The following is a 27,686-nucleotide window of genomic DNA, read 5'->3' as shown; positions in this document are numbered from 1 at the left end:
GGAGAGAAGCTATAAATTTCCCCTCCAAAATAAAATGGGCACCTAAGAGAACAGGCATTTGGATGGAGGCTACACTACAATTAAACCAGCAGAGAGCAGCACGGATGCCCATATCCTCAAAGTGACCATGACCGCAAAATGCTCTGCTCATTACTCAGCCACCCAAACTGTAAAATATCGTCAGCAGACTGCATTAAATATAGCTGTGTCACTAGTGTCCAGTGTGACAGAATTTATGGGAATCTGTCACAAATAACCTCAGTTAAATACAATGATTTAATTATGGGGTTATATGTGATACTGAGGAATATTGGTAAGATATAAAGATACTATAAAATATTATGGAATCTTAAAGCGTATTCATTTTCTTCCTGCCAAAGCAAATGTAAAATTATTATAATATAAAAGATTTACATACATACATTATCCTTTATGTATATCTGTATATACACCTTTGTACACATATCTATATATGTCCACACACACACACACCCCATCATTTGAAAAGATGTTTCATTGCTTCTGGGTCTTCTGGCTAAAAGATCATGCAGTTAAACTTTATGGTATATGAACTTCCAATTTTCAAATTGGTGAGTTGATAAGTACTACTCTTCTGAGCTATAGTAGAGAGACAGGTTTATTTAGGGGCAAGAGTGAGGACTCAACCTGAGATACATGACAGAAAGTAAAATCATTTCACTATGAAATGGGCATGAGAGCTTAACACTCGAGGACATATGTCAGGCACACCATATCAAATGCACCAACAATCTATTTCACATTAATTATTAAAGGTTGTTTTCATGAGAGGATTGAATTATTATTTACTTCACTATGTTTTCATTTCTTTTTCAGTCCTGAACTTCTACCAGTCCCAAACTTCTGGCATGATAATTGTGTCAGTTCATAAAAAACAGTTAACACATACAGTCTAAACTGTCCCCTGGCTAACTTGTTTCCCTATGATCCTACCCAGTTCCCACCTCATGGCTGGTGTAAGAGTAAATAGAAATCTTAAAAATAATAATAATTTAAAATGTCCATGATGCAGGGCACATGGGTGTCTCAGTTGCTTAAGCATCTGACTTGATTTTGGCTCAGGTCGTGATCTCACAATTTGTGAGATCCAGCCCTGCATCGGGCTCTGCGCTGACGGTGCGGAACCTCCTTAGGATTCTCTCCCTCCTCTCTATCTCTGCCCCTACCCCACTTGTGTGCTCACCTTCTCTCTCTCTCTGTCTCTCTTCCAAAATAATAAATAAATAAATTCCATTATGCTAAAGGAGAAAGCCCCCTTCTCTTTAGCATTTCCTTTAGAAAATTTGAAATCATAAATATCTGTTTTTTTCAAATGTGTATAAATATTTTAAGTCAATTAAGCCTCTTGCCAATGTTGGATCTTGTGAATGTCTGTCTTGGAGGCCTGGGTGCTATCTCTTTGAAATGCAAACATCAAGGAGGATGTTGCCTTGTTTCCCCGCTTTTGTGGGAATTTAAGTCTAGGCACATAACTCCATGATGTAACTCCCTGTCCATCATAAAGATTGGAAAAGTTTTATCTTTAATTTTTTTTGGATAAGACAATGAACATGCATCTAAGTGACTGTATCTGCCTGACTATATAAAAGGGCAAGATTTATTTCTCTGCAGTCTCCTTAGTGGCTTGCCCATGATACACACACATCACAGTCTGGTGTAATGCTTATTTAATATTAAAACTGTTTCGTTCATTCTTACATTCTGTGGACAGCATTGACTAGGCTGACAGGAGATTTTTCTCTTTAATTATATTTCCCCAACAATTTGGTGATGAGGATGGGATACAAGGACAGTTCTTGAATTAAATGGACCAGCTAAAAGTCTTGTGGTCACAAACAGTCTGGTAAAATGCTTTGGATTATAAAGTTTCTCTTCTAGCATTCTGCTTTTTTGAAATACTATCTGAATGAACTATTCTCTCAAATTCAAGGTTTTATTATTAGGAAGCAAGGGTAAGTTGGGCTCTACAATCCCATCAAGATCATGATTAGCTCTGATGGTGAAAAATATGGGATGTTTGCAGTTCGTTCTTTTAAACAGGTACTGTCTCTCTGTCACATTTGGAATAATGGAAGGATCTAGTCTTTCAGGATTTTTGAGATTTTTAGGAGGGCATCATCCCAAGGAAACTGAATACTTGTATTTATTGTATAGATATCATTCTAAGAGGAAAGTTAAAAATGATTTGGACAGTCAGAGTAAAGATTGAAAAGAATGGAAGAAAAAAAACCTGAGAATTCAAGTGACTTTCTCTTTCACAGAGCCTCTGCCTTCTTTCCTCTGCTGTCTCTGCTCCCTCTGTTTACCCCCCTCTCTTTCTCCTTTAAATTTACAGCCCCACACTTGGGGATGTGGACTAGCTACCATGTGGAATTCTGCAACCAGCCGATTTTGCTCATTTGACAGACCAAGCATGTTGGGGACCAGACGGAGACCCACCAACCACATTAAAGAGTAGTCAGGTATCCACTATCTTCCACAACTGTGGAAGAACGAAGGGTTCAGGAGACCCACTGAAAGACACTGACACAGCCTTTCTTCTAAAGGTGAGCTGGGAGAAACCACAGTGTTATAAACAGAAGACAGGTGAATCCCCTATTATTCTCCATATAACATTTGTTGAGACTTTTATAGAATTTACTAGCATGATTCTAGGGGCAGATGAAAATTGTCCTCTGGCTCTACCCACCTTTATCTTAGCTCTCGTCCTGACTATCCAAGCTCAAATTAAGGAAAAAGGGGGGTGGGTACAACGGAAAGGACAACTATTACTCAAATCTTACCAGTAGTTACTCAGTTTGGGGACAATCAGAATATGAAAAAGAAAATGAAAAGTTAAAACCTGCTAGTTAACTGTTCAGTTAAGACTGTTTACATCACTGGTGAAATGCACGTTACAGTAAATTGCCCTCTGGCTAACATATCCTTGTTTTTTTCTGGTAGATACTACTGTTACTTATTCTGAAATTTCCCCAAAAAGTGCTCAGATTTTAATTGTGATAGATCAATACAGGTCACTGGTAATTTGAATCAGCTTTATGCGTCTTTTCTTATGTTGGTTCCCACATGAACAGATCCCATGACTGAGGAAAACATTTTCTTACTTTCTCCTGATTCCCTGTAAACCTTTTGGGGAGAGATCTCTCATGCAAATTAAGACTACCATATTGTATACTCCATCTGGAGTGTCTGTGAAAAGTCCTCAAAAAAAAGCATTTGGTTTGGTTACTATGTGCCTTCCACAAGAAAAGGGATATAGCAGAGGACTGCAGTCCCACGGCACACGGAAAAAGTACCCTGAATAGAAACATATCGATAGATTACTTTAGGTCCAAGGAATAATAACACTGATTTAATGTGAGATACAGAACCAATGGAAATCACGCATCAAGAGCAAAAGTCATGTGCCAAACAATACTCTCTGCTGAGGGCTCAACAGGGCTCAACTAGAAGGAAAATCAATTATAAAAAATTAGAAAAACAAAGGATAATTATAAAAGAAAGGGTACTCACTCTATAATATTAATATGAATACTGCCAACTCCCAGTAAAGAAGTTAAATTTGATAAAGATGGTTACCTTGTTTATAAGATCTTAAGGAAATAAATACATTCATTGTTCCATGAATGCCTGTGGTTCCTAACACCAGAACTATTATAATTTTGGTGTCATCCTCTGCAAAGCTTTTCTCCAATGTATCTATTTTCTGCCCCTTTTTTTTCTGCCAGTTCCCATCATGGACAAGTCTAAATTCTAGTTTGCTTTTACGTAGGAAGAAGTTCAATATTTATGGAAACGATTTTTCAAGGGTTTCAATACCCTCTATTTCTCTAGTCATATACAGGAAAACTTAATGAAAGCTGTCCCACCAGAAGGATCTGTAGGTTTCAATATGTAGATGGTTTTCCGGTAGAACCAGATACTAAAGCGCCAAGTAGAAACGATGCTTTGGCTTCGTTACAATTTCCTTCTTTCACAAGGGCACATGGCCTCACCAGATAAAGTGCATTGCTGCCAAACCGAGGTAAAATATTCAGGGTATCTGTTGATGCCAACGGCCCCCAAAGGATACACTATAGGAGTCATCGCATTTTGCAAATGAAATACCTTACGACATAAAAACAATCTAGACAATTTTGGGGACTAGGACGATATTGTAGACAATGGATTCGAACCTCTGCAGAGCGTGCAAAACCTCTGGTAGAGCAAATGCATGGTAACTGCTCAGTACTGTCTCAGTGTTGGGATTCTGAATTTTGAAATACAGTTGTGTTGTGAAAATCAAGGTGCTAATTTTGGAATCTTAACTCAAAAGTGAGGATGAGACCACCTATCAATAATGTTATTTCTCAGGTCTTCTGGGGGCCATGGCACTGTGGGTACTGGGATGCTTTGGTAGCAGCAGACACATTTTAAAAAAGGCACAGCTCCTTACCTTGAGTCACCTGGCTGACTTCTTTCCAAGTCCTGTGTGTTGTGACAGCTATCTCTCAAGGGTGTAAGATTCCAAACCTGTGGGTATGCCATCAGGCTACTTATAAACAGGCATTATCCTTCAATCCTAATACTCTGTTAATAAATGTAATCTCTTAGATCTTGTGAGTTCTTTTTACCAGATCCTAATCAAATAGATGATCACAGCTGTTCCATGGTAATAGAAGAAGACGCTTGGCCCTGACTTGATTTGTCTGATATTCTTGTTCATCAATGACAATTTAATAATGTTTGCCAGTACGTCATATGCTCTGGATACTTGAGGTTTTGTATGGTCTACTGATTTCTTACGAAATTTTGGAAGCTTCTATTTTGCCCTGAACTTAGATGACACAAGCTGCCTCGTCAATAGCAATAAAAAGAAATTGCACCCCTATATAGTAAGTGTTTGTTACCTGTCATGCAGCAGAACAAATTTGGAAAAACAGAAGATTGTCTACTTTGAGGGGAAATAAAGTATCTCATGGAAGATTGATAGCTGACTTGTTAAAGGTTGTACAACTGCCTGCTCAGATCAGTGTTCTCTTGTAGAGCTCACACAGGCAGAATGAAAACTTCAGAAGGCAATGATTTTGCTGACAGAGCTTCAAAAGCCACTGCTAAATGTGGCAGACTTCAAACTTAGAAGCCTCATATCCAATACAATAAGAATTTTTGTCAATTCCCAAAAAATATGCTTCACACACACACATACACACGTACAAATGGATTAGAAAAGGAGCTAAAAGGGGCGCCTGGGGCTCAATTGGTTAAGCATCTGACTTCAGCTCAGGTCATGATCTCACTGTTCATGAGTTCAAGACCTGCATCAGGCTCTGTGCTGACAACTCAGAGCCTGGAGCCTGCTTTTGATTCTGTCTCTCCCTCTCTCTCTGCCCCTCCCCCACTCATGCTTGTGCTCGCTCTCTCTCTCTCTCTCTCTCTCTCTCTCAAATAAACAAACATTAAAAAAATTAAGGAAAGGAGCTAAAAGAAATTTGACTGAACTATGGGAATTATCTAACAAAAATATTCCTATGGCATAGTCCATATTTCTTGGGTAGTAATATTATCTCATCAACATAATCATCAAGTAAAAGAGAGATTTTAAAGGCACTAGACTCTTACCACATATAACTAAAAGATGAAGTTGTTCAAAACATTCTAAAGACATGAAAAATTTGTCAGCAGAATGCTTTACAGGCCACTATGTACAGGCAGTTTTCCCCAACCAACTTTTCTAGAATTTTGATGGCACTTGGATGTCATATAATTAATTCTTGTGGTGTTTAAGAGATTTTGTGTAGTTATGTATTGTGATATCTGGATGGTCTGAAGAAGTGTTTCCCTGTTCAAATGCCAATCCTCAGGCAGTGGTAAATTCTGTCTTAATACACACATTTTCCACTTAGAGGAAACCACAGCCTAATGAATCAGAGAGAGGAAGTTACCTGATTTCTACTTGCCATCCAGTAATTATGCCCATATTTACAGATTCCTATAAGATAAATCAAACTCATTTCCTAAAATTCAGCAGGATACTTGCCTCATATGGCCTAGAACTTTACTGCTAGCCTTATGAAAAATCAGAGCAACCCCTGCAAGCAAGCAAAATATTTTTCCCTTTGAACTTATATTTGGCAGACTTATGAACTGGGGTCAGAGATCGTGTCCTGTACCCAATTTAACTGAATCCTCTCATAAACATGTTCAATACTTCAAAGGGCTTTTGTTCTTCCCTAGAAGTCCTGAGACATAAGGTTATAAGGACCTTGAAGGACCCACCAGAAGAATTCTGCCCCCACTATTGACCGGGAGATTCTATCCACCTAAAATTGTCGTAGAGGAAAGATCGGCTGTTCCTGTGATGGAGGGAGTCTTTCAAGTGAAGTTTATCATCCATATGATCATATCAAAGTGAAAGAAAAACCTAGGGAGACCCAGGCTTGCCAAGTAAAGCCAGCAGCACATTAAGTGTCAGGCAGTTGTTCTCAAAAAGGACCTAAAACTTACATTTTCTAGAGCAACTGATGATGGCACTGAACTCAACTGAAAGAAGGTATTCTGGCAAACTTAGAATGTTCATGGACAGCCTTGCTACCCTATTCACAGCAATGTTGTTTCAACTGCTTTAAAAATCACGCTTTATTAGGGGCAAAAACATGTTATTTGTTAAAGCATTTTTTTCCTTTCTGTACTCCCAGGAATATGTCCCATGATCACAATTTCCAAACATCTGAAAATTGTATTCCTAATGTTCCCCTGAGCTTAACTAAACTTTCAACAGTCTTCTTCCAGACTAGAGAGACCTAGCCTACCTTTTTAAAGAGCATTTACTTTAGAAAACTTGGAATTGTAAATCCTTTCTCTGCGCTTTGAGAAGCAAATTTTCTACACCCCAAGAATGTGTTTCTCAAGGACCTGGGAGCCATCCCTCTGAAGCATAATCATCAAAGGAATTAGCACTCTGATCTCTCAGTTTCTGTGGGTGGGTAAGAGCTCAACATCAGCATCAATTAGCAAACACAGATGACCTATTCATACTTACTAATCTCCCATCTACAGTTCTTCAGTAACTTTCCTCTAGTTTTCTCAGCTCATAAAAACCACTCCATTTTTTATTTCACCAGTTGAGTTTGATTCCTCTTCCCTATTGTAATAGTATTGACTCCTATATCAATAGTATTGGTCCCTATTGCAGTAGGAGCCAATAGTCTTGAAGAAAGTTTTCCCTGTTTAACTGGTCTGACATAATTTTTCTCTTATACCAGTAGACATGTGATCTGGACTTAGAAATCCAGGAATCCAATTACTGGCAGAACAAAAGTGAGACTATCTTCTTACTAGTTTTTAAGAATGCCAAAGTAAAGTAACTAATACATATCCAGATACTCACTTGTGGGGAATAAGTTTAGCAATTCTCTGAGCTTGCACCAATGGGTAAACAAGGTTTAGGATGAAAGCACCCAAGATTAGGTAAACAGGGTGAAAGCACCCCCAACATAGTACAAAAGCAGAAAGCTACTTTCACAGGAGGGAAGTACCAGAATAGGTAAACAGGTAAACAGGGCTATAGATGGCAGCAGAGTGAAATTGCCCTGAGAGGAGTTAATTAGCAAAAGAAAGGTGCCTTGTTGAGCCTGAGGTAGCATGCTCTGTCTTCCCCTAGGCAAACTAGATAGACAGATGGCTTGCCTCCTGCCTGCCATAAACAACCATCTGACCAGCACCCAGGCACCTGGATTTTGTTTTGTGTTGACCCAAACCCCTAACACTGCATATCTTCGAAATCCCCTTTCTCTCACACACACAAGTTAATGTTCACAGTTTCATTGTCTCTTTGTTCACACCCATCACGTTTGTAAGCCTTCTAATCCTAATAAAAATGGAACAAGGACCCTTACTCTGGGCTCTTGTCTCCTCCCGGACATTAGGCTCTCTCACACATTCAATTCTGCATCCGCTCTCTTGCTGGACAAGAGAGAACTCCAGATTCAAAGTTGGCAACACTCACTCCCTAAATTTGACACAAAACCAGTTTTGTTAACTGGTTTGGAAAGAGCTTGCAGAATGACAAGAATCTAATTAGATGACAGACTGAAATCTGCCATTTACAAATGAAGACTGCAGAAGCTAGGTCTAATGCCACTTGATTAACTTCAAAATATAAGTTCTCTCCAGTCCAAGTATAGATAAGCAAAAGTGATTGTCTATTATCAATGGAGATTTACTGTTATAATATAACTATTGATTTTGACCCATGCAAAACATGGCCGACAGACTGGCTTTGTCCTCAAGACTTATGATAATTAGAACCATGTATTATTAAACTCTAGAAGTATAATATGTACCCTTCAAAGGGGCCTCATACTAATAGATAATGGTTCTGAGTATCTTTGTGTTTCCATCTTGGAAAAATTATTTGGAAAGATGGAATTATTACTGCAGGGCCTGGATTATCTTGTAAGTGTAATTCTTCCTATGTGATTGATGGAAACTTAGGAGAAATTTACTGGGCTCTCAAGAAAAAACTCAGAAAATTAGGTTCAGTCTCCAGGGTGAGGCTACTCTTAGTAAGATTTCATAAGCTACTATAAAATAATATAATAAACAGTTAGTCATTTGAATATATAACCAATATAGATATCACAGCAATTTGTGAAACTAATGTTTGGTGAAAGATAATTTTTTATTATTTATTTATTTTAATGTTTAGTTTTGAGAAAGAGAGAGACAGAGACAGAGACAGAGTGCGAACAGGGGAGGGGCAGAGAGAGAGAGAGGGAGACACAGAATCCGAAGCAGGCTCCAGGCTCTGAGCTGTCAGCACAGAGACGGATCCGGGGCTCAAACCCATGAACTGTGAGATCATGACCTGAGCCAAAGTTGGACGCTCAACCGACTGAGCCACTCAAGTGCCCCTAGAGAATTTTTGATCATTGCTAATCAAGAATCTGCTTTACCCATTCACCATTTCTACAACTTATTTAAAGGTTATTCCTCTAAGGCTAATATTGTACTGTAATTTTAAATTCATCCTATTGTATTCCTGGTAATTGCTTTGCTTTGTATTTTACTGTGGGCTTGTTGTATATTTAGAGGACTGCAAACTGCCCAGAGGAAAAGTAGAAACAGCAATAGAGATAATTATAAAATTGTAGTTTTATTATAAAGTAGTCACAAAAAGAAAAATTATAAGCACAAATACAAACAAAACATTTTTGAATTGTCTGTGGTTCCAAAAGGGAAAGAAAACTTTCCTCCTTTTCCATTTCTTTTTATCATTTCCTTTAGAAAACTTAAAATTATAAATGCTTGCTTTCTCTCTTTCTTTTAGACGTGAATGTTTTAAAAGCTAAATATACCGCTTCTGGTTTTGTCCAAGAATGTCTTGCATGGAGGCCTTGGAGTCATTTCTTTGCAATGTGAACATGAAAAAAGATGGTATCCTTTTACACTCCTTCCATGAGCGAGAGTTAAAGCCATGGTACTTGGCTCCAGGATGTCACTTACAGCTTATCATGAGGATAAAACGTTTATTTTGTTTTACTTTTGATAAGGATAATTAACATGTATGTAATGGATTGCACCTGCTTACACAAATGAGTGAGATTGTTTCTCTCTTTTTTCAATCTCTTTAGCAGATTGCCTACAATGTGGGTCGCAGTCTGGTTTAATCCTTATTCAATATTAAAACTAATTCAGTCTTTTTTACATATAGTGAAAAGGATTCTTTGTTGGTAGGTGATTTTATTTTTAATTCTATTTTTTAACACTGGGTATCTACCTTGAAACTATGCACTTTGCATGCTGCCTCAATGGCAGGTTCCTCCCAACATCCCTGCAAGCAGTGTAGTTTAGACTCAAATTGTAGGATTCATCCACTTTGGACGACTTTCTGTTCAACTCCCATCACTGACAATCAAGGGTGCTTTTTTTGCCATGCAGGAAGGAGTCTTAGATCATTCTCAAATGAGTATTCAAATGGTTTTAGTATATTTTTAATACATTTTTATTGGGGCTCCTGGGTGGCTTGGTCAGTTAAGCATCCACCTCTTGATTTTGGCTCAGGTCATGATCTCACATTGTGTGAGTTCGAGCCCCTCAGTGGGCTCCTGGCTGACACTGCGAGAGTGTGGAGCCTGCTTAGGACTCTGTCTGTCTCTCTCTCTCTGGCTCTCTCTCTCTCTCTCTCTCTGTTTCTGTCTCTCCCCTATGCCTGCTCTCTCTCCCCCCAAAAAATAAATAAATAAACTTAAAAAAATACATCTTTATGAACCTGTTATCCATAAACTTAAAAAAAGAAACTTCTTTAATACATGTTGATTAACAGGCTGAATAACCCCAGTGTTCATAATACATTCTAATCTTCCTGGTTTGCCCCTTCATGCTAGGATAAAAGAGCAAAAGCTCTAAATAAAGTGCACTCAGAAATCTTTCTCAAGTACTCAAATACAATATGGAAAACAAAATTCTATTAGGCTCAATGCCTGATTTTCTTTATAATCACTCTAGGAATATGGGTGTATCCATTAGAGATAACAGCTTCAGTCCTATATTCCAACATATTTTTGTATCATGAAACATTTGTCTTTTATGGAAACATTTAATATTAAATCTTCTAATATAGCACTATCAAGAGTGATTTACATGTTCACTTTGTGAACCTGAAATTCACTAAGCATGATTATGGCTGCAAAACATTAGATTAAAATAAAACAACAACAACCTTGAAACCTTGAAATATCACCACTGGGTGACATCAGAAAGTGGGGTTGCCTCACATCTATTAGGATGGTTATTATCAAAAAGACGAGAAGTGACACATGTTGGTGAGGATGTGGAGAAAAAGAAACCCTTGTATGTCACTGGTGGGAAGGTAAACTGGTACAGTCACTATGAAACAGTATGAAGGTTCTTCAAGGAATTAAAAATAGAACTACCATACTATCCAGCAATCCCACTACCGGGTATATATTCAAAGGAAATGAACTCAGTATTTCAAAGAGATCTCTGGACTCCCATGTTCACTGCAGCCTTATTTGTAATAGTCAAGATGTGGAAACAACCTAAGCGTCTGCTAGCAGATGAATGGATCAAGAAAATGTTAAATTATACAGTGGAATATTATATGATATCATACAGTGGAATATTATTCAATCTTCAAAAAGAAGGAAATCCTGTCATTTGCACCAACATGAATGAAACTGGAGGGGGTTATGCTTAGTGCAAAAAGCCAGACAGAGAAAGACAAATACTGTATAATGTCACTCACATGTGAAATCTTATTTGAAAAAAGTCATATCGATAAAAACAGAGTACAATAATGGTTGCCAGGTGTTGGGAGTTGGGGAAATAAACAGAGCTTGGTAAAAGGGTATGAATTTTCAGCTCCAAGTTAAATAATCGTGACTATGGTTAATAACACTGTATTGCTGTCTCATATAATTGAAATCTGCTAAGAGCATAGAACTTAAATGTTCTTACACACACACAAAAAAAAAAAAAAAAAGAAAAAAGAAAAGAAAAATAAATAAAAGAAAAAAGGAAAAAGAAAAATATGTGAGGTGGTGATGAAGGATTGACTAACTCAATGAGGAAAAACCCTTTCACAATGTATACATTTATCAAATCATCATGGCATATACTTTAAATACTTAACGCTTTGTCAATTATATCGCAATAAAACTGGGAAAAATAAAAAAGTAAAAAAAGGTAAATCAACATACTAGAAAGATAACAAAAATAATATAGTGCTTTAAAAATAATAATGCAAAAGTACTAACAACGACAGGACTACATAAATGGTAGCTCAATTAGGCAACTTGAGTAGTCAGTAATTGTGGCATTTATTTCATTTATGATTAGTGTTCAGAAATGCTAATTATTGGCTAATTCAAAAGCATAAGGTGTATGAACAGGTCTGTTGCAGTTCTTATTACATATACAAAAAGATTTCTGTATCGACATTTGTTTTAGGAAAGAGAATGGAAGATCAAGGCCTCAGCACGTACATCTTAGGACTGAACTTTGTACACCACACTTAATTTATATATTGAGCAGTCTAGCAAGGTGTAGTGTTTATAATAGTTACTGTTTGTGGGAGGAAATCGAGCTTATTTAGATACCCTTCCTATATTTTGTTGCAATATTTTTTTCACAACCACTTTTGAAATGTCTACCATAGTAAAAATATTCCTGATTAGGAGAAAAACAATAACTAAAAAACTTTATTTATTTTAGATAATTCAATCTATTCAGAAATAAATACACAGAGAACAAACCAAAGCAAACAGTAGTAAACTGACTTGTCCTTTAGTAAAATCATCAGGGTTTTCATAATAGAAAGCTGTAGCAGGGCGCCTGGGTGGCTCAGTCGGTTGAGCGTCCGACTTTGGCTCAGGTCATGATCTCATGGTCCGTGAGTTCCAGCCCCATATCAGGCTCTGTGCTGACAGCTTGGAGCCTGTCACCTGCTTCAGATTTTGTGTCTCCCTCACTCTCTGCCCCTCCCCCGCTCATGCTCTGTCTCTCAAAAATCAATAAACATCAAAAAAAAATTTAAAAAAAAGAAAGCTGTAGCTATGCTCACAGTGAAGAAATAATGAAGAACTATAAAAAGTAAGGTATCTCTATATTTAATAAGTTGTTGCTAGAAGTCAAAATGTCACAGAGTCTATTTTCATACTTTGGCCTAAGGTAATTCTCAAATCCAAGGGCACATATTTACTGTGGCCCAACAGTAAGTCATCTTAATGAGTATACACCAAATCTTGTCCACAGGATGAAAAAATTGCTGCCGTCAGTTTGACTGCTTTTCCTGGATGTGGTATCAGTGAGTGTTGCTGAAATCCCCAGTGCTAGAGACTGAATGTGCCCCATCCTGTCCCATTTCATATGTTGAAAACTAATCCCCAAGTATAAGGGTATTTGTAGGTAGAGACTTTGAAAGGAAATTATCTCATGAGGGATGAGCCCTCATCCGTGAATTTCTGCCCCTATAAAAGAGGCCCTAGAGAAATCCCTACCTCCTTCTGCCATGTGCAGACACAGTGAAATGATGGCCATCTGTGAATCAGAAAGTGAATCCTCACCAGACACTGAATCTCCTGGCAATGTTGGACTTCCAACTTTCAGAACCGTGAGAAATAAATCTCTGTTGTTGATATAGCATCCAGTCCGTGGTATATTTGTGACAGCATCCTGAGTGAAATAAGGCATCCAGATAGCCTGCACAGCGTTCTACAGATCTGCAAAGATATCCTTTCTGCTCACGTGTCTCAGTAAGTATCTTGGTACAGAGTACTTTTGCCTCTCCCATTATATTTCATGCAATACCCAGCAGTGTTAACACGAGGCTGTGTGAGGTATTTTGGGAAACCTTAGATGAGTAAAAGATAGTTGCTACTCTCAAGGAACTTAAAGTGATGGTGAGCACGTGTATGAGTAAGTGTGTGTGTGTGTGTGTGTGTGTGTGTGTGTGTGTGTGTGTGTGGTGGAGGAGGGTAAGGAGAGGTGCAAAGCAGAGTAAAGGGCAATAAGAAGAGATTTTTTTTCTTTTTGTTGAATAACTCTACCGTAAGGGGTGAAGAATTTTTCCGACTGGTCAATTTTCTAAGCTCTTTTTATTTATACTGTGGTCATCAATCTCTTAAAAATATTACCTTGGTGCTATATTTAGGATATTCCCTTCTTTCATCAGCCCATGGTGTTTATTGGTATTTAGATTTTTTTTTCATTATTAACAGAGGGAAGTACAAAAGCAAATTTGGGAAGGGACAATTCCCTGGATGTAGAAGAGTTTGCTCAAGGCAAATATCATGTGTAGTCTCATACTAAGAGTGGAGCCTACATTTTAACAGAGTGAATGGCTGAGTAGTTAAAAAAGAAAAAAAACCTTGGGCAAAGTAGCTTGTCAAAACATATGAACCAATGAACTGAGAGCAATAACAATAATCCATAAGCATAGCAAAACAGAGCTATCTTTTCCAGAGAGCTAATATAAATATCACTTACTAAAATATTAAGTTAATAAAATATTCATTTTAAAATTAGGTCAACAAAAAAGTGTGTGTGCGTGTATGTACTCAAAAAAAGTTCCTAGGGAAGACTATTGCTAATCTACACCAACGTATATCTCAGAAGCAAATTTTACATTGTACTTTGATTTTTTTAGGAGAAACCAGAATTTCAAAGTAAGGGAATTAAGCACATTTAGATATCTAAAACAGCAGTTTTCACCTTAAGATGTTGGTTCAAATACAATGTCATCCATTCACGATCAGTGCATTCTCATACAAGTTCAAGGGCTATCTCAGGGATAGAAGACATTTTTTTTCTCATCTTTCACTTTGCAAGTCTTTACAGTGTCACCGTGAATCCAATAATGAAATAGCAAAGCATGTGAGAGAAAAGGCCAGAAAGAGAATCACATGCTTGATCAAATGCCTAACCATCTTCGTTTGGTGCTACACAGATGAAAAGGGTAGACAAATAATCAGCATCCCTTCCTTCTTTGTGCAGATGAAATGAGGGCTGGAGGTGAATTCAATGCCAGTAACTGCCTTGTCATCACTGTTAGTTCTCTTACATCTATTACATCCATTTTCACTATCAGGTGAATTTACACTAAGTGTGAAAAAGCATATGGAAAACAATCTGAAGAAAGTTAAACTCATTTTAACAGCCTTTAAAAGATAATACCATGATCGTTCAAATCCATTACCTGAATTTTTATCAGCCGGCTAAATTTATATTCTGGTCTCTTTTGACTCTTGTCACTATACCACTATGAAGTTGCCAGGAATAAAAAATGCTATTTCAAAATGGGGGATAAAGAATGCTCTCCAAGTAATTCCATTGGAGAGGAAATTAATAAGAGATAGACAACTCTACAAATGGACAATAGACTATGGGGCAGCAAATGACAGAAGCAACAAATCTCTGAATTGTGAATTTAGGTTTGTGACTTAAATTGGCATTATTTCAGGAATTTGCATCTGATAAAACTATATGGAGAATTCAGTGTCACATATGAAGTCCAACTACAATGCATTCTCCATTACTTAATAATTTTGTCGCTGATAACTTCATCATGGGTATTTCTTTGGAGTCAGTCTCAAGGTAAAGAGATGTAGCACACTTACATTATTTTTAAGTTACTGTACTACAAAAACTATATGCTTTGTACTTTGGAGAAAGAAATTACAAGAATTATTTTTTAAAAATTTATTAATTAGTTCCCTTTTTTAGAGGATAATTTTAACTATTGAACATATGTTGTGACTATTGAATACACACACACACATACATACACACATTTGTGTGTATGTGGAATAGAATATGACAATTGACTTAACTTTTTAGAACTTAAGTATTAAGAAAAGGAGAAACAAAAACACCGCATATTTCCAATGCTTAACTTAATCCTATGACCTAAACAGAATAGGTTGGAATGTTCCACATCTGGTTAAACATTTACCAAAGTGATGCATCCTGTGTTTATTAATCAGAACTTATAAAATGAATATAAGCTGAATTCATCTTTTTATAAAATACTTTCAAATATTATGATATTGCATAGTTTTCTGTTAGATGCAAGCATTTTCCATGTTTTTTTTTACCATGTTTTTTGACTTTTAGCTATTGAATCTTTTAAAGTAAATTTATTTAAGAAAGTAATTTTGGTGCCAAAAATTACTTACTAGCATATGGATCAAACTTAAAAATCAAAAAGGAGTTAAGAGATGAATAAACAGATTGCTAAATAAGATGTCTAGATGGAGACTAGTTTTCACTCTTAGAAGAGCAATATTTAAAATAAATTCTTGGTGCACTTGGGTTGATTAAGCATCAGATTCTTGATTCTGGCTCAAATCATAATCTCACAGTTCATGAGTTCAAGCTCTATATCAAGCCCCACATTGTTGGGCCCCACGTTAGATTGGGCCCCACATGGGGTTCCTTTCTGTAGCCTGCTTAGGATTTACTCTCTGTCCCTTCCCCACCTTCTCTTTCTCTCTCTCTCAAGAATAAATAACATTTAAAAAATAAAACAAACCAGTTTCTTTAAATAAATTATTAACAATTTACCATGCCACATATGTAATGCTACTTTTAAATGTGAACAAGACAGCCTCTTTCCTGATCCCTTCCCCACGGAGGGTCGTCTTCTGACCTTTCCTTAAGTATCACCCAGGGATGTGTCTGCCTGGTACCTGCATCCCTCCCCCATTTCTCCTTCCAGATCCTAGACCAGTTGCCAGCCCATGGTGTCATTAGAACAGAAATTGGAAGTAAGTCTTTCAAACTTCTAGAGTAATTTCAAAGAGTAATTTTGTGTGAATTTTGCCATAGAAAATAATGGGATTGTACTTACATGTGTTTTTATTTCATTTTTCGAGAAATTTATTTTTCTTTCACTTTGCAAAAGTATCAGTTCAAGATGGATAAGAATAAAAACAAATCTTCTGTCTTACAGTTTGTTTGACAAGTACTGTTCTACAACTCACTGGCACCTGGTACCCGGATTTCCCCGCTACCTGTACTTGCATGGGCCTTTTTCCCAGGTATGTTATTCCCAGGGCCAGATTACAGGACCCATATGTGCATCCCTTGGCATAGTGGGCAGTGTTTTCAGGCAGGTGTGGGTAGTTTGAATGTTTAGGCTGAGGAGTCCACATGCATGGTGAAGGATAGAGCTGACGTTGGCAAGAGTCAGTGGCAGCTACTGGCTGGGGCTAGGACCGTATTTGCCCATGACTTCATGTCCCAGCAAGGAAAATCACACAATTCCAAAGTGTATTTATCAAGGTAGGAGGATGGAATATATTGCATTTAAGGTAAGTAGCTTGATTTATACCTTTTAATATTTATACCTTTTAATATTTTAATATTAATATTTAATATTTAATATTTAATATACCTAACATTCGATAGGTGAGTTTGCAATTGCATTCTTACTCTGGGCCCTGCAAATGCCCAAATGGGTGGTCCTAAAGTTGGGAAAGCTAACTTCCTTGAGAAATATGCTTCAGGTTGACTCGAATTTATATCAGCTTCTCTGGTGGATACAAATCCAGTAAGTTCTATTATTATAGAGTCTTAGAGTTCAAAGGAGCTTCTGATCTAATTCCAACTCTGACAGGAATGTGAGAAGAGGAAACAGTGTAACCTTTTCTTCTTTTTCCTACTAGCAGCAGAAGGAAACTTATCTTAGTCTGTAACATACAGCTAACTGCATTGGACTATTTACTTGGAATATAAAGGCACTTCCCTTCCGCACATTTGTCCTCTACAGGGTTTTTTGTTGTCCAGCTAATTTGGGGATTGCCTTCTTCCAAAATCCAATTCTAAGCCTTTTTTTTCCCACTTAATTATCCCATGCTTCGTACTTCATCTGATATTTGATTCATTCAATACAGGACTTTTAAAATTCATTTAAAAATATCTCCACCCCTGTCTTCCAATGTAAAAGGAAATAAGGACATCATGCACCCTTGACAAGGAGAATTTTGAAATGGACAGCAAAACCACTAACAGAATTTTAGGTTTTTTGTTTTCTTTTTTGAGGCAATTGAGGTTAAATCAGAGTGGGTTCAAAATTCTCTAAAAAGTAGGTTTGCAGAAAATTAAGGAATTAAGGAGTGTGGCAGAGGCAGCAGTGGAGTGTATGAAGGTAGGAGAAGCATGTTCACATGGAGGGGTCAGGAAACAAAGGTGTAACCCTCTCCCCTTCCACCACCTAGAATGGGGTTCTGGATTTATACAGAAGTTCTTTTGATTAAGGAGGAGTTAATGTGTATTTATTTAATGTTTATTTATTTTTGAGAGAGCCAGAGACAGAATGAGAGCAGGGGAAGGGCAGACAGAGAGGGAGACACAGAACCTGAAGCAGGCTGCAGGCTCTGAGTCGTCAGCACAAAGCCTGACATGGAGCTCGAACTCACGAACTGCAAGATCATGACTTGAGACAAGTTGGTCGCTTAACTGACTGAGCCACCCAGGCGCCCCAAGAAGAGTTCCTTTTTTTTTTTTTTTTAAGATAATGTATGACTATATTTAAAATAAGAGTTGTGTGTGTGTGTGTGTTTTTTTTTCCTCTCGGTACGTAAACATGTACAGTAAAGTTATTGCCCTATTTCTTTTGAGTTTTGTAAAAACATTAGATATATATCATTACAAAAAGATCTGCATCTGAATAATGTGTGTCTCTGTGCGCGCGCCCGCGCATTCACACACGTTAGTCTCGCAGTCTTAGGTTTACTTAAACATGATGCATTTTTTTTCTTTCTCTCTCCTAGCTCTCCCTCATTGGGGACCAATTTAGATTTATTGATTGAACAGTCTAAAAGGTAATGCTCACAGAATGAAGCTTTAATTTTTATTCTCACTGGAGATGAAATACTCAGTGTGAACTTTGATTTGATGGTGTAGGGAAATCCATTGGGTTGGTAAAGCCTGAACTGAAAATCAACAGTTATGAAAGGAATTCTGAGAGAAAGTGTACCCTAAGATTTTGAGGTTCACAGAAGAGAACACATGCTCCCCCAGCTCCAACATTTTTCATGCCATTATCAGAGGTAGATTATTGTAATGAAAAGCCTAAGGATTGGGCAATAAGTAAATTCCTAACGTTTCCTTTGTTTCAATATATGATCATTATTTTAGCCCAGATTAAGAACCATATTTGGTCTATTTTACCTATTTCAACTCTGAGAGTGGTTTATTGCTAACTACTTCAAGTGTTAAACCACTGTAAAACTCTAAACTTAAATCTCGATGGCTAGGTATGTTTTTATGGCTAATAAGAACAGCACACATCAGTCTTCAGTACCAGTATCAGAGTCCTCTGGGATCCATTTTATACTTATTTTTTCAATCCATTTTTAAGTTCAGTAGTGGCAAGGATATTTTCCAAAATAAGGTCTAATCAACTACTTCTGCAATTTTACTATAAGCCTCCATTTCCTACAGGTCACTGTCTGGCAATGAATTCTAAAAAAAAAAAATGGTTTCAATCAGGTACGTTAAACCTCACTCAAGAAGAACTAATAAAAATACTATACATAGGTTGATTATAATAACCAAGTTACTATGCTTCTTCTGTTGTTAGCAGTGGTAGGGACCAAAAAAGGGTAAAATTTAATAAGGACCTGATAGGCAAAGTCAAGAATGAAATGTTGAGCACTTACACTTGGAGCACTGTCCTGGGGTCTCCAACTTCGCCCCCATCACCAATTGTCAGGGTATCATAGCCAATCTCCAGATCGAATTCTTCAAAATTTATCTGTATAACCTAGAAATAAACAGAAACAAATCTTTCAAATATGTTGCACTATTTAATAAAAACAGAAAGCAATGACAAAAGGACATTTAAAATGCATATTAGACTTACTATATTTATCCATAAAAATTTATTATCATGGCAGTTAATCACATTAGACTCTTCCTAAAGTTCAGTCATTACAATTTCCATGATTTTTATTTGCTGTATTGTACCTTCTGTAATAATTTTTCAATGGAATGGCATGGCTTCTGTTTATAGAACATTCTTATTTGAAGCATGATTAATGCAAATCTACTTTGAGAAGGCTTTATAAAAAGTACATGTAGGTGGAGAGTGGTTTTCCATACATTTGCATATATTTTTATAAAGCTGACATGAAAAAACACGGAGTGTGCTATTTCCATTAAATAGTAAAGCTTAAAAAATGTTAGAGCTAAATTTGAATCTAGATCACCAGATTTAAAGGTATCAGATTTATTTTTGTGTATCCTTTGGTAACAGAATCCCTCAAATACATTACGACATTCTAACAAAACTGGGAGCAAATTATACCACAACAAGTAATTTAGTTATTACTTTTTACTAAAATATACTCATGCATTCATACATTGTTTACACATCTATAAAAATTCGTATTTAATAAAATTGCAATTCTTAAATCAGGAACCTAATATAATATTAAATAATAACAATTAAGAATAAGTGCAGGAAGAAATTACATAAATACCGTCCTATATGCAATCATGCCTTGAGGAAGAAATAATTAATAATAAAATATTATTCATTACCAGATTAAAAAAGATGAATGCCCAAGGTTACCAATTTTACTAAAGAATAAATGAAAAAGACATCTCTCTAATAATTTTCATAACTATTTGTTATTTTGGTATCCTAAAAGGAAATTCTAAAAAATGAGAGATTTTATATTGTTTTTAAACTTTATAACAAAAAAAGTTTTTTTTGATTATGCCTTTCTCTTGATTTTTTAAATGATTTTATATTAGCATTGACTAAAGCAATTGTTTTTGTTCAAATCTAAATATAGCATATATAAAAACATTGAATTATACATTTTACATGGCTGTAGTTAAAAAAATATGTTTCCCTGAGTGCTTCCTGCTGTCCACTGAGTTACATATGAATATTCTCAATTAATAATTGCCTGTCAAGAGAGATTTAGGTTGCTTTTCATTTTTTTGCTATGATAAGCAGACATGGTTATGAACACTATTAAACAATTTCTGGTTCAAAATCTATCTCTAGGTTATATGCTTAGAAGTGTAATTTCTGGATAATAACAAAGCAAAAATTCAATTTCATAATACTGTACCATAAGGTTTTTCAAAATTATTTTACCAATTTAAATGCTCACAATTCATGTACATTAAAGTTACATTATTTCTATCAATCTAGAGAATTTAAAAGTGATCTTTTGTGTTTTATTCATTAGTAATTAAACTGTATACATTTTTATATATTTATCATTTATGTTTCCTTTTCTGTGACATGACTCTTTGTATTTTGGCTATTTTCACTTGAACTGCTTGTTATTGATTGCGGTAATTCCTTATGTCAGTGATTCCTAACACGTTTCCTTTATAGCACACGTAGAAAAGAACAATATTTAAGACACACTGAAGTGAGCATATGAGGATAAGAAGAAATTACTAATTTACTACAGTAGGAATTTTAATCTCTTATTTTATAAGTAGTATTTTTGCATTCCCCATGATCCAATGTCACAAAGATATTTTCTTCAACTCTTTATTTTGGGGAAACTAACTTCTATAAAAAGTATGAAGTAGGTACATATGCAATAATAATAGAAAACCAGCACAGCATTACCTTCATTTTTTAACTCCAAAATGAAAAACAGTTGTCTTAATAATTTTAATTGAATAAATAGACCTCTTTTCCCAGTGATCTGCATGGCAGACTCTGACATATATCAAGAGTCTACATATGAGGATGTTGGTTTGGGAGCTCCAGATTCTATTCTTTCAGTCAGTTTGCATGTCTCGGAAGCAACATAAATTGGCTTAACTGTTTTTACTATAAAATAAGACTCTATCTTATGAGTCACATACTCCATTTTTCTATACACATTTTGAAAACATCTTTTGTTATTTTCTATATAAAAAATATACAAAACATTTGTTGTTTGTATATAGAAATACTTTTCTTCACTGAGCCCATATGTAGGCAACTTGATAAGACTTTATTATTTTTCCCTGTTATTTATTACTTGTAAATTATTTTTTTGTTTTGTATATAACAAGCATGTCTTCTGTAAGCAACAATTTTGATTCTTGTTTATTCTTTGTTTCTTTTATCTGAACTGCCTTCAATCTCTGGTACAATGTCGGATAGAATAGGCTATAGTTGGTCTCATTAAAATGTACCTCATTTGAAAGGGCGCGCTTCTAATGTTTCACCATTAAGAATATTATTGAGGTAAATATACTTTGTGAAGGCAAGGAGGTTTTATTCTCTGATTTTACTTGCTAGTTGAGTATCAAAATTTTACTGATATCATCAAATAAAGTGACATGTACACTTTCATTTCTATTATGGAAGAGCTTCTCTAAGTTTGAAAATAATCGACTTTTAGAATGTTGAGTAGAACTATCCTATACACAAATCTAAGCCTCTTTGGGGAGAATAGTAGTTAAGCTTTTGCTGATGGCCTAATTATTTTTTGGTTTTAGAATTATCCAGGCTTTCAAGGTTTTTCTTTTTTTTTTTTTTTCCACCTTGAGTCAATTTAACTAAGTTTAATTTTTCCCAGAAACATTTCAATACCGAGAAAATTTTCAAATTCACTTTCCTATGGTTATTTACTTTCTGTCTATGCTAAGCCTGTACTTTTGTCCTGTTCTATTTCTAATACTATTTAAATGTGTTTTCTCTATTTTTGTTTATTATTTTTTATTATGATAATATATATAAAAGAAAATTTGTGCTTTTAACCATTTTTTTAAGAGTACATTTTGGTGACATTATGTTCATAATGTTGTGCAACCATTACCACTGTCTGTTTCCAAAGATTTTTCATCACACCAATTTTCAACCATTTTCCCTTTTCCCCAGCCCTTGGTAACTTCTAACTTACTTTCTGTCTCTACAAATTTGCCCATTAGAAGTATTTTTTGTAAGTAGCATTACACAATATTTGTCTTTCTGTATCTGGTTTATTTCACTTAGCATAAGGTCTTTGACATTCATCCATATTGTAGCAAATTTGTTTCTTTCTTATGGCTGAATAATATTCCATCGTATGTAAATAGTTTTTCTTTTCTTTTCTTTTTTTTTTTTTTTTTTTTTTTGACCATTACTCTGTTCACTGACACTTGGGATATGTCTATCTTTTGCTTATTGTGAACACTGATGCTATGAAGATTGGTACACGAGTAAATATTGAGTCTTTGTTTTCAATTATTTGGGGTATATCCTTAGGAGTGGAATTCTGGGTCATATATTAATTCTATGTTTAGTTTTTTTGAGAAACTGCCAAACTGTTTCTCAGAGTCGAACATTTTAAATTCCCACCAGCACACACACAAGAGTTCCAATTTTTCCACATTCTCACTAGTTGTTAATTTTTCTTTTGATTATAGTCAGCCCAGTAGGTGTGAAGCAGCATCTACTTGTGGTTTGGTTGCATTTATCTAATAATTAATGATGTTCAACATATTTTCACATATTTATTGGCCATTTGTATATCTTCTTTGGGGAACTGGCTATTCAAGTTTTTTACCCATTTTAATTAGGTTGTTTTATTGTTGCTGAGTTGTAAAACCTCTTTATACATTCTCAACATTAGTTTCTTAACAGTTAAAATTTAAAAATAATTTCTCCCATTGTGTGCATGACTTTTCACTTTTATGATAGTGTTCTTTGATGCCCAAAAGTTTTTAATGTAACAAAATACAATTTACCTTTTGTTGTTTTGTTGATTATGCTTTTAGTGTCAAATTTAAGGAAACATTGTCAAATCTATTTGGCAAATTTTCCTGTCTGTTTCCTTCTAGGAATTTTATAGTTTAAGTCTTTAAACAGAGGTCTTTGATCTATTTTGAGTTAATATTTCTAGATAGTACGAGTAAAGATCCAATTTCATTATTTTATATGTGGCTATTCAATGTTTCCAGCACCATTTGTTGAAGCAATAATTCTTTCCATTTGTTGAAGCAATAATTCTTTCCTCATTGAATGGTCTTGGTACCTATGTCAGATTAATTGATCATAGATGTGAGGACTTATTTCTGAGTTCTTTAGCTTTTATTTATCTGGGAATATCTTGATTTCACCTTCAATCTTCAAGGACAGTTTTGACAGCTATAAAATTCCTGCTTGACCTCTCTGTTCTTTCACCGTGTGAATATGTCATCCTACTGCTTTCTGAATTACATGTCTTTTTCTTATTAAAAATCAGCTGTTAATATATTTAGTATTTCTTGCACATGATCAGTGACTTCTTTCCTGATGCTTTTAAGATTTTCTGTGTCTATACCTTTCAGCAATTTGATTATGATGTGTCCCGCTATGGAACTCTTGGAGTTTATCTTGGAGTTTGTTGAGCTTCTTGGTTGTGTCGATTTATGTATTTCTCAAATTTGGGGAAATTTTGAACATTATTTCTTGAAATATACCTTGTGTACCTTTCTCTATCTTCTCCTTTTAGGCCTTTTTTAATACATTTGTTGGCCCACTTGTTCATATCCTACAGGTTTCTTATGTCCTTTCATTTTGTTTTCATTCTTTTTTAATTATTTTCCTTTTATTATTCAGACTTGGTAATTTCAATTGTCTTATCTTCAAGTTTACTAACTCTGTCTTCTACCTAATCAAATCTGCTATTGAACTTCTTGTCTTTTATTTCAGTTATTTTATTGTAAAGTCTCAATATTTCTATTTGAATTCTTTTTATAATGTATATCTCGTTATTGATATTCTCATTGTATTCATATATCATTTTGTGGTTCCTTTTAATTCTTTGTCCATGCTCTTTGAGCAGAATTAATATAGTTATTATAAATCTTTGTTTAATAAGTTCAATGATGGAACTTCTTTAGGGATAGTTTCTGTCAATTTATTTTATTCCTTTGAGTGGTCATACTTTCCTGTTTGTTTGTATGCTTTGTGATTATTCTGTTGTTGCTGAAAACTGGATATTTGAGTATTATCATGCAGTAATTTTGGAAATCAGATTCTCTCTCTTCTCCAGGGTTTGCTGTTCTTGATTGTTGAAAGCTTAACTTGTATTCATAAATATTTTGCCTGGAAGTTTTTAAATACAGGTGTCTTAAAAATAATAATTTTAGTATGTTTGGGCTGTTATAACAAAATACCATACTCTGGATAGCTTATAAACAACAGAAATTTATTTATCACAGTTCTTGTGGAAGTCTATGATCAAGATGCTGGCAGATTCAGCATCTGGTGAGACCAAGCTTCCTCATACATGGAAAAAACATTTTTTTTTCTTCTGTAAACTGGTAAGACAGAAGGTCTTAGGAACGATGAGGTATCTTTTATTATACCAGCACCAAACCCTTCATGAGGGCTCCATCCTGCAGACCTAAGCACTTCCCAAAGGCCCACCTCCTAATATCATCATTTTGGGCATTAAAATTTCAACACATGAATTTTGATGGGACACAAATTTTCAGACCATAGCAACTCCTCCTCCAGTCTTTGAGGATGGGCTCAGTGCTGGAACATTCCTTTAGTACTTTGCCAGACCATTTCAAGTTCTGCCTTAACCTTCATTTGCTGCTTAACACTGAGTTGATAGATCAGCCAGTGGTGAAAGCTTAGGGTCTTTTCTGAACATATGCCTTGTCCTGCACATGCATGTAACTCTCTAAATTCTGCCATATACTGGAGGGCTTTCAAATGCCCTCATTTCCCGAAAATACTTCTGTTTGTTATTTCTAGTGACTCATTCATGGTAGCTTGCTTCTTCTATGTATTTAGTTATATTTAATAGTAAAACCATATTTATTTGAGTTTAAGCTTTAAGAATCCTGAGGCCCTAAATTGGGTATAATTTTATTCATTTTATGCTAATTGGATCCAAGAGTTACTACCAGGCTGGTGCCATTTTTACATCCTCTGAGGGTTTTAACTAACTGCTAAATTTCAAGTTTAGGTTATTTACCTATTGATCCAAGGAGACTAGTCCCCGGTCTTAGTCTTCTCATTCCAGAGATTTATTGCATTCTGCTCCAAAGAAAAGCAAGCTTTCTTCCCATTTCATCTCCTATTTTTATTCCAGCTCATTTTCTTTTCATTATGCCATTATGTGTTTGTATTTTTATATGCATATTTATATGCATTTGTATGGTATCTATGTGTGTGTGTGTATGTGTGTGTGTGTGTGTGTGTGTGTGTGTATATATATATATATATATATATATATATATTTCTTTTGTAAACCAGAAATGCACTGAAAAATGCATCCCTTGTTTTTTCAGTAGGAGGACCTCTCAGAGTACTTTATCTGTCATCCTATCAAAATAAGAAATACCATGATCCACTTCACCCCAAACCATTTCACAACATATTTCAAATTAGGAAATGCCCCCTTTTAATGGCTTTAAAAGCCTAATTGGCTACTAGAGACAAATTAGGTATCTAATAAATGATTGTTTGATTGCTAATTATATGCCAAACCCTTGATAGTCATTATTGTATAATCATGTGCTAAAGGATTTGGACACCCATTTAATGGGAGATTTTATTTTGCCTGAATTGTAACTGAGATTCATGGATGTATATATGTAACAATGAGAATCCTACTTCATTTTAAGTTAAGTGATGAACTAATTACTAACTAGTCCATATACTTTCAGATAAGCACTTAACCACTGAGCTGTCACTTGAAATTTTAGACACTTGAAATTCCTGAAGAGTTTCAATAACACTCAATCACTGGGAAGCTGGAATAGTCTGATTGAATTTGTAAAACACATTCATTTTAATTCGATTCATGTAGACTTAGTTTAAATATTATAAGAGAGTCTTTTAGTAGTAAAATCTATACATTAAAAAAATAAAAACTAAGTTTGCCTCAACTAGAGACATTAATATAAATAAAACATTATAGTAAAACTCAAAAATAGTACATTGAAATATTTCCAAAAGAAATAGAAGGTATAAAAATAATATGAAAACCACAACAACAACAACAAAAAACTCTGTTTACATCAGAATGTAATAAGTCCCATCAGGAGTCTGAAGTAATATTTTCTTTTTCTGGATTCTCCTTTACTATGGAGTTGACCAAACAGCCATTTTTTATCCCTTTATTTTTAATGAGGAAATGAAATGAAAAGTTAATAAAAAAATCAACAAATACTCATCAATGCAACATGAATGTATTCTGTACATATTTAGTTGGTAGTAGGGCTGAAACGTTTAGTAGGGAAATTAAAAGAATACCATGTATATTTGTAGAAAGAAATGTCATACATTTGCCTCTCTTATTTGTTCCTAATTATTTGTGGGTGGGAAGAGAAAGCTGCATTTAACTCACGGGACTGCTAAAAAAAAAAAGGTGTGATAGTAAAATATGTCCCTAAAACATAGAAATGATCTATAATTGTCTTGATTTCTTTTAACCAAATAAATCACTCTCTTGACTTCCATTTGTAATGATTCCAAATGGCTTACAAAGTGCTGCCTATTGAGAGTTATGTTAAAAACATTTAAGCTACTTATGTGGTTGATTAAGAATAATCTCATGCATTTTAACATTGCTTTCCAAAAGTGAGAACTCTGTAAACAGCATTAAATATTAAACCCCTAGTTGATACATTTCCTATAAGTCTTAATATATGGGTTTTCATAAGGTACTTTAACAGAAATGGTATATAACTTATGTCTCATAATTTTTATTCTCTGTATCATTCATAGAGGATTTAAAACCATAACTTCTATATTATTGCATCTCATGAAGTCATGTGGAATTCTCACTAAATTATAAACTTTATATCTGTTACCTATGAAATTTTTAAAAAAGAGCAAATATTTGTATGGTGTGAGTCACTAGGCTCAGTACCACATATGCATGGCTTTATTTTAACCCTAAAAGTTTATGTAGTATATATTTGCACATTAGTTTGCCCACTCGGCACCTAAATATCCACCTTATATTTAAAGAATTAGAAATCTTGGTAGGAAGCACAGCATAGTCCACAATAAAATTAGATACTATATTCTCTATCACTAATTGCATTTAGAGTACAGACATGAGATCTAAGCTTTCCCAGCTATTCTGGAGAGGGTGGCAAAAGCAATAGAAACATCCAGGTGTAGAGGCAATAGTGGTTATAATAAAGAATGACACTGAAGTCCTAGAGAAGCAGCATCCAATAGAAAA

The 27,686-nt window shown here is 35.1% G+C and overlaps 1 protein-coding gene across 3 annotated transcripts in view; it reads right to left on the bottom strand.

Moving 5' to 3' along the window:
• Positions 1-27,686, bottom strand: part of CSMD3 (CUB and Sushi multiple domains 3) — a 1,252,643-nt gene that overhangs the window by 571,969 nt on the left and 652,988 nt on the right. For all 3 annotated transcript variants that reach the window (XM_049632997.1, XM_049632998.1, XM_049632999.1), the window contains one exon: positions 19,206-19,309. In XM_049632997.1, coding sequence (XP_049488954.1) covers positions 19,206-19,309 — 104 coding nt within the window. The remainder of the gene's footprint in view (positions 1-19,205; positions 19,310-27,686) is intronic.

The sequence above is a fragment of the Panthera uncia genome, chromosome F2 (genome assembly GCF_023721935.1).
Source record: "Panthera uncia isolate 11264 chromosome F2, Puncia_PCG_1.0, whole genome shotgun sequence".
NCBI classification, from domain to species: domain Eukaryota; kingdom Metazoa; phylum Chordata; class Mammalia; order Carnivora; family Felidae; genus Panthera; species Panthera uncia.
Note: the sequence above shows the minus strand (reverse complement) of the source record. Positions and strands in the feature narration are given on the sequence as shown.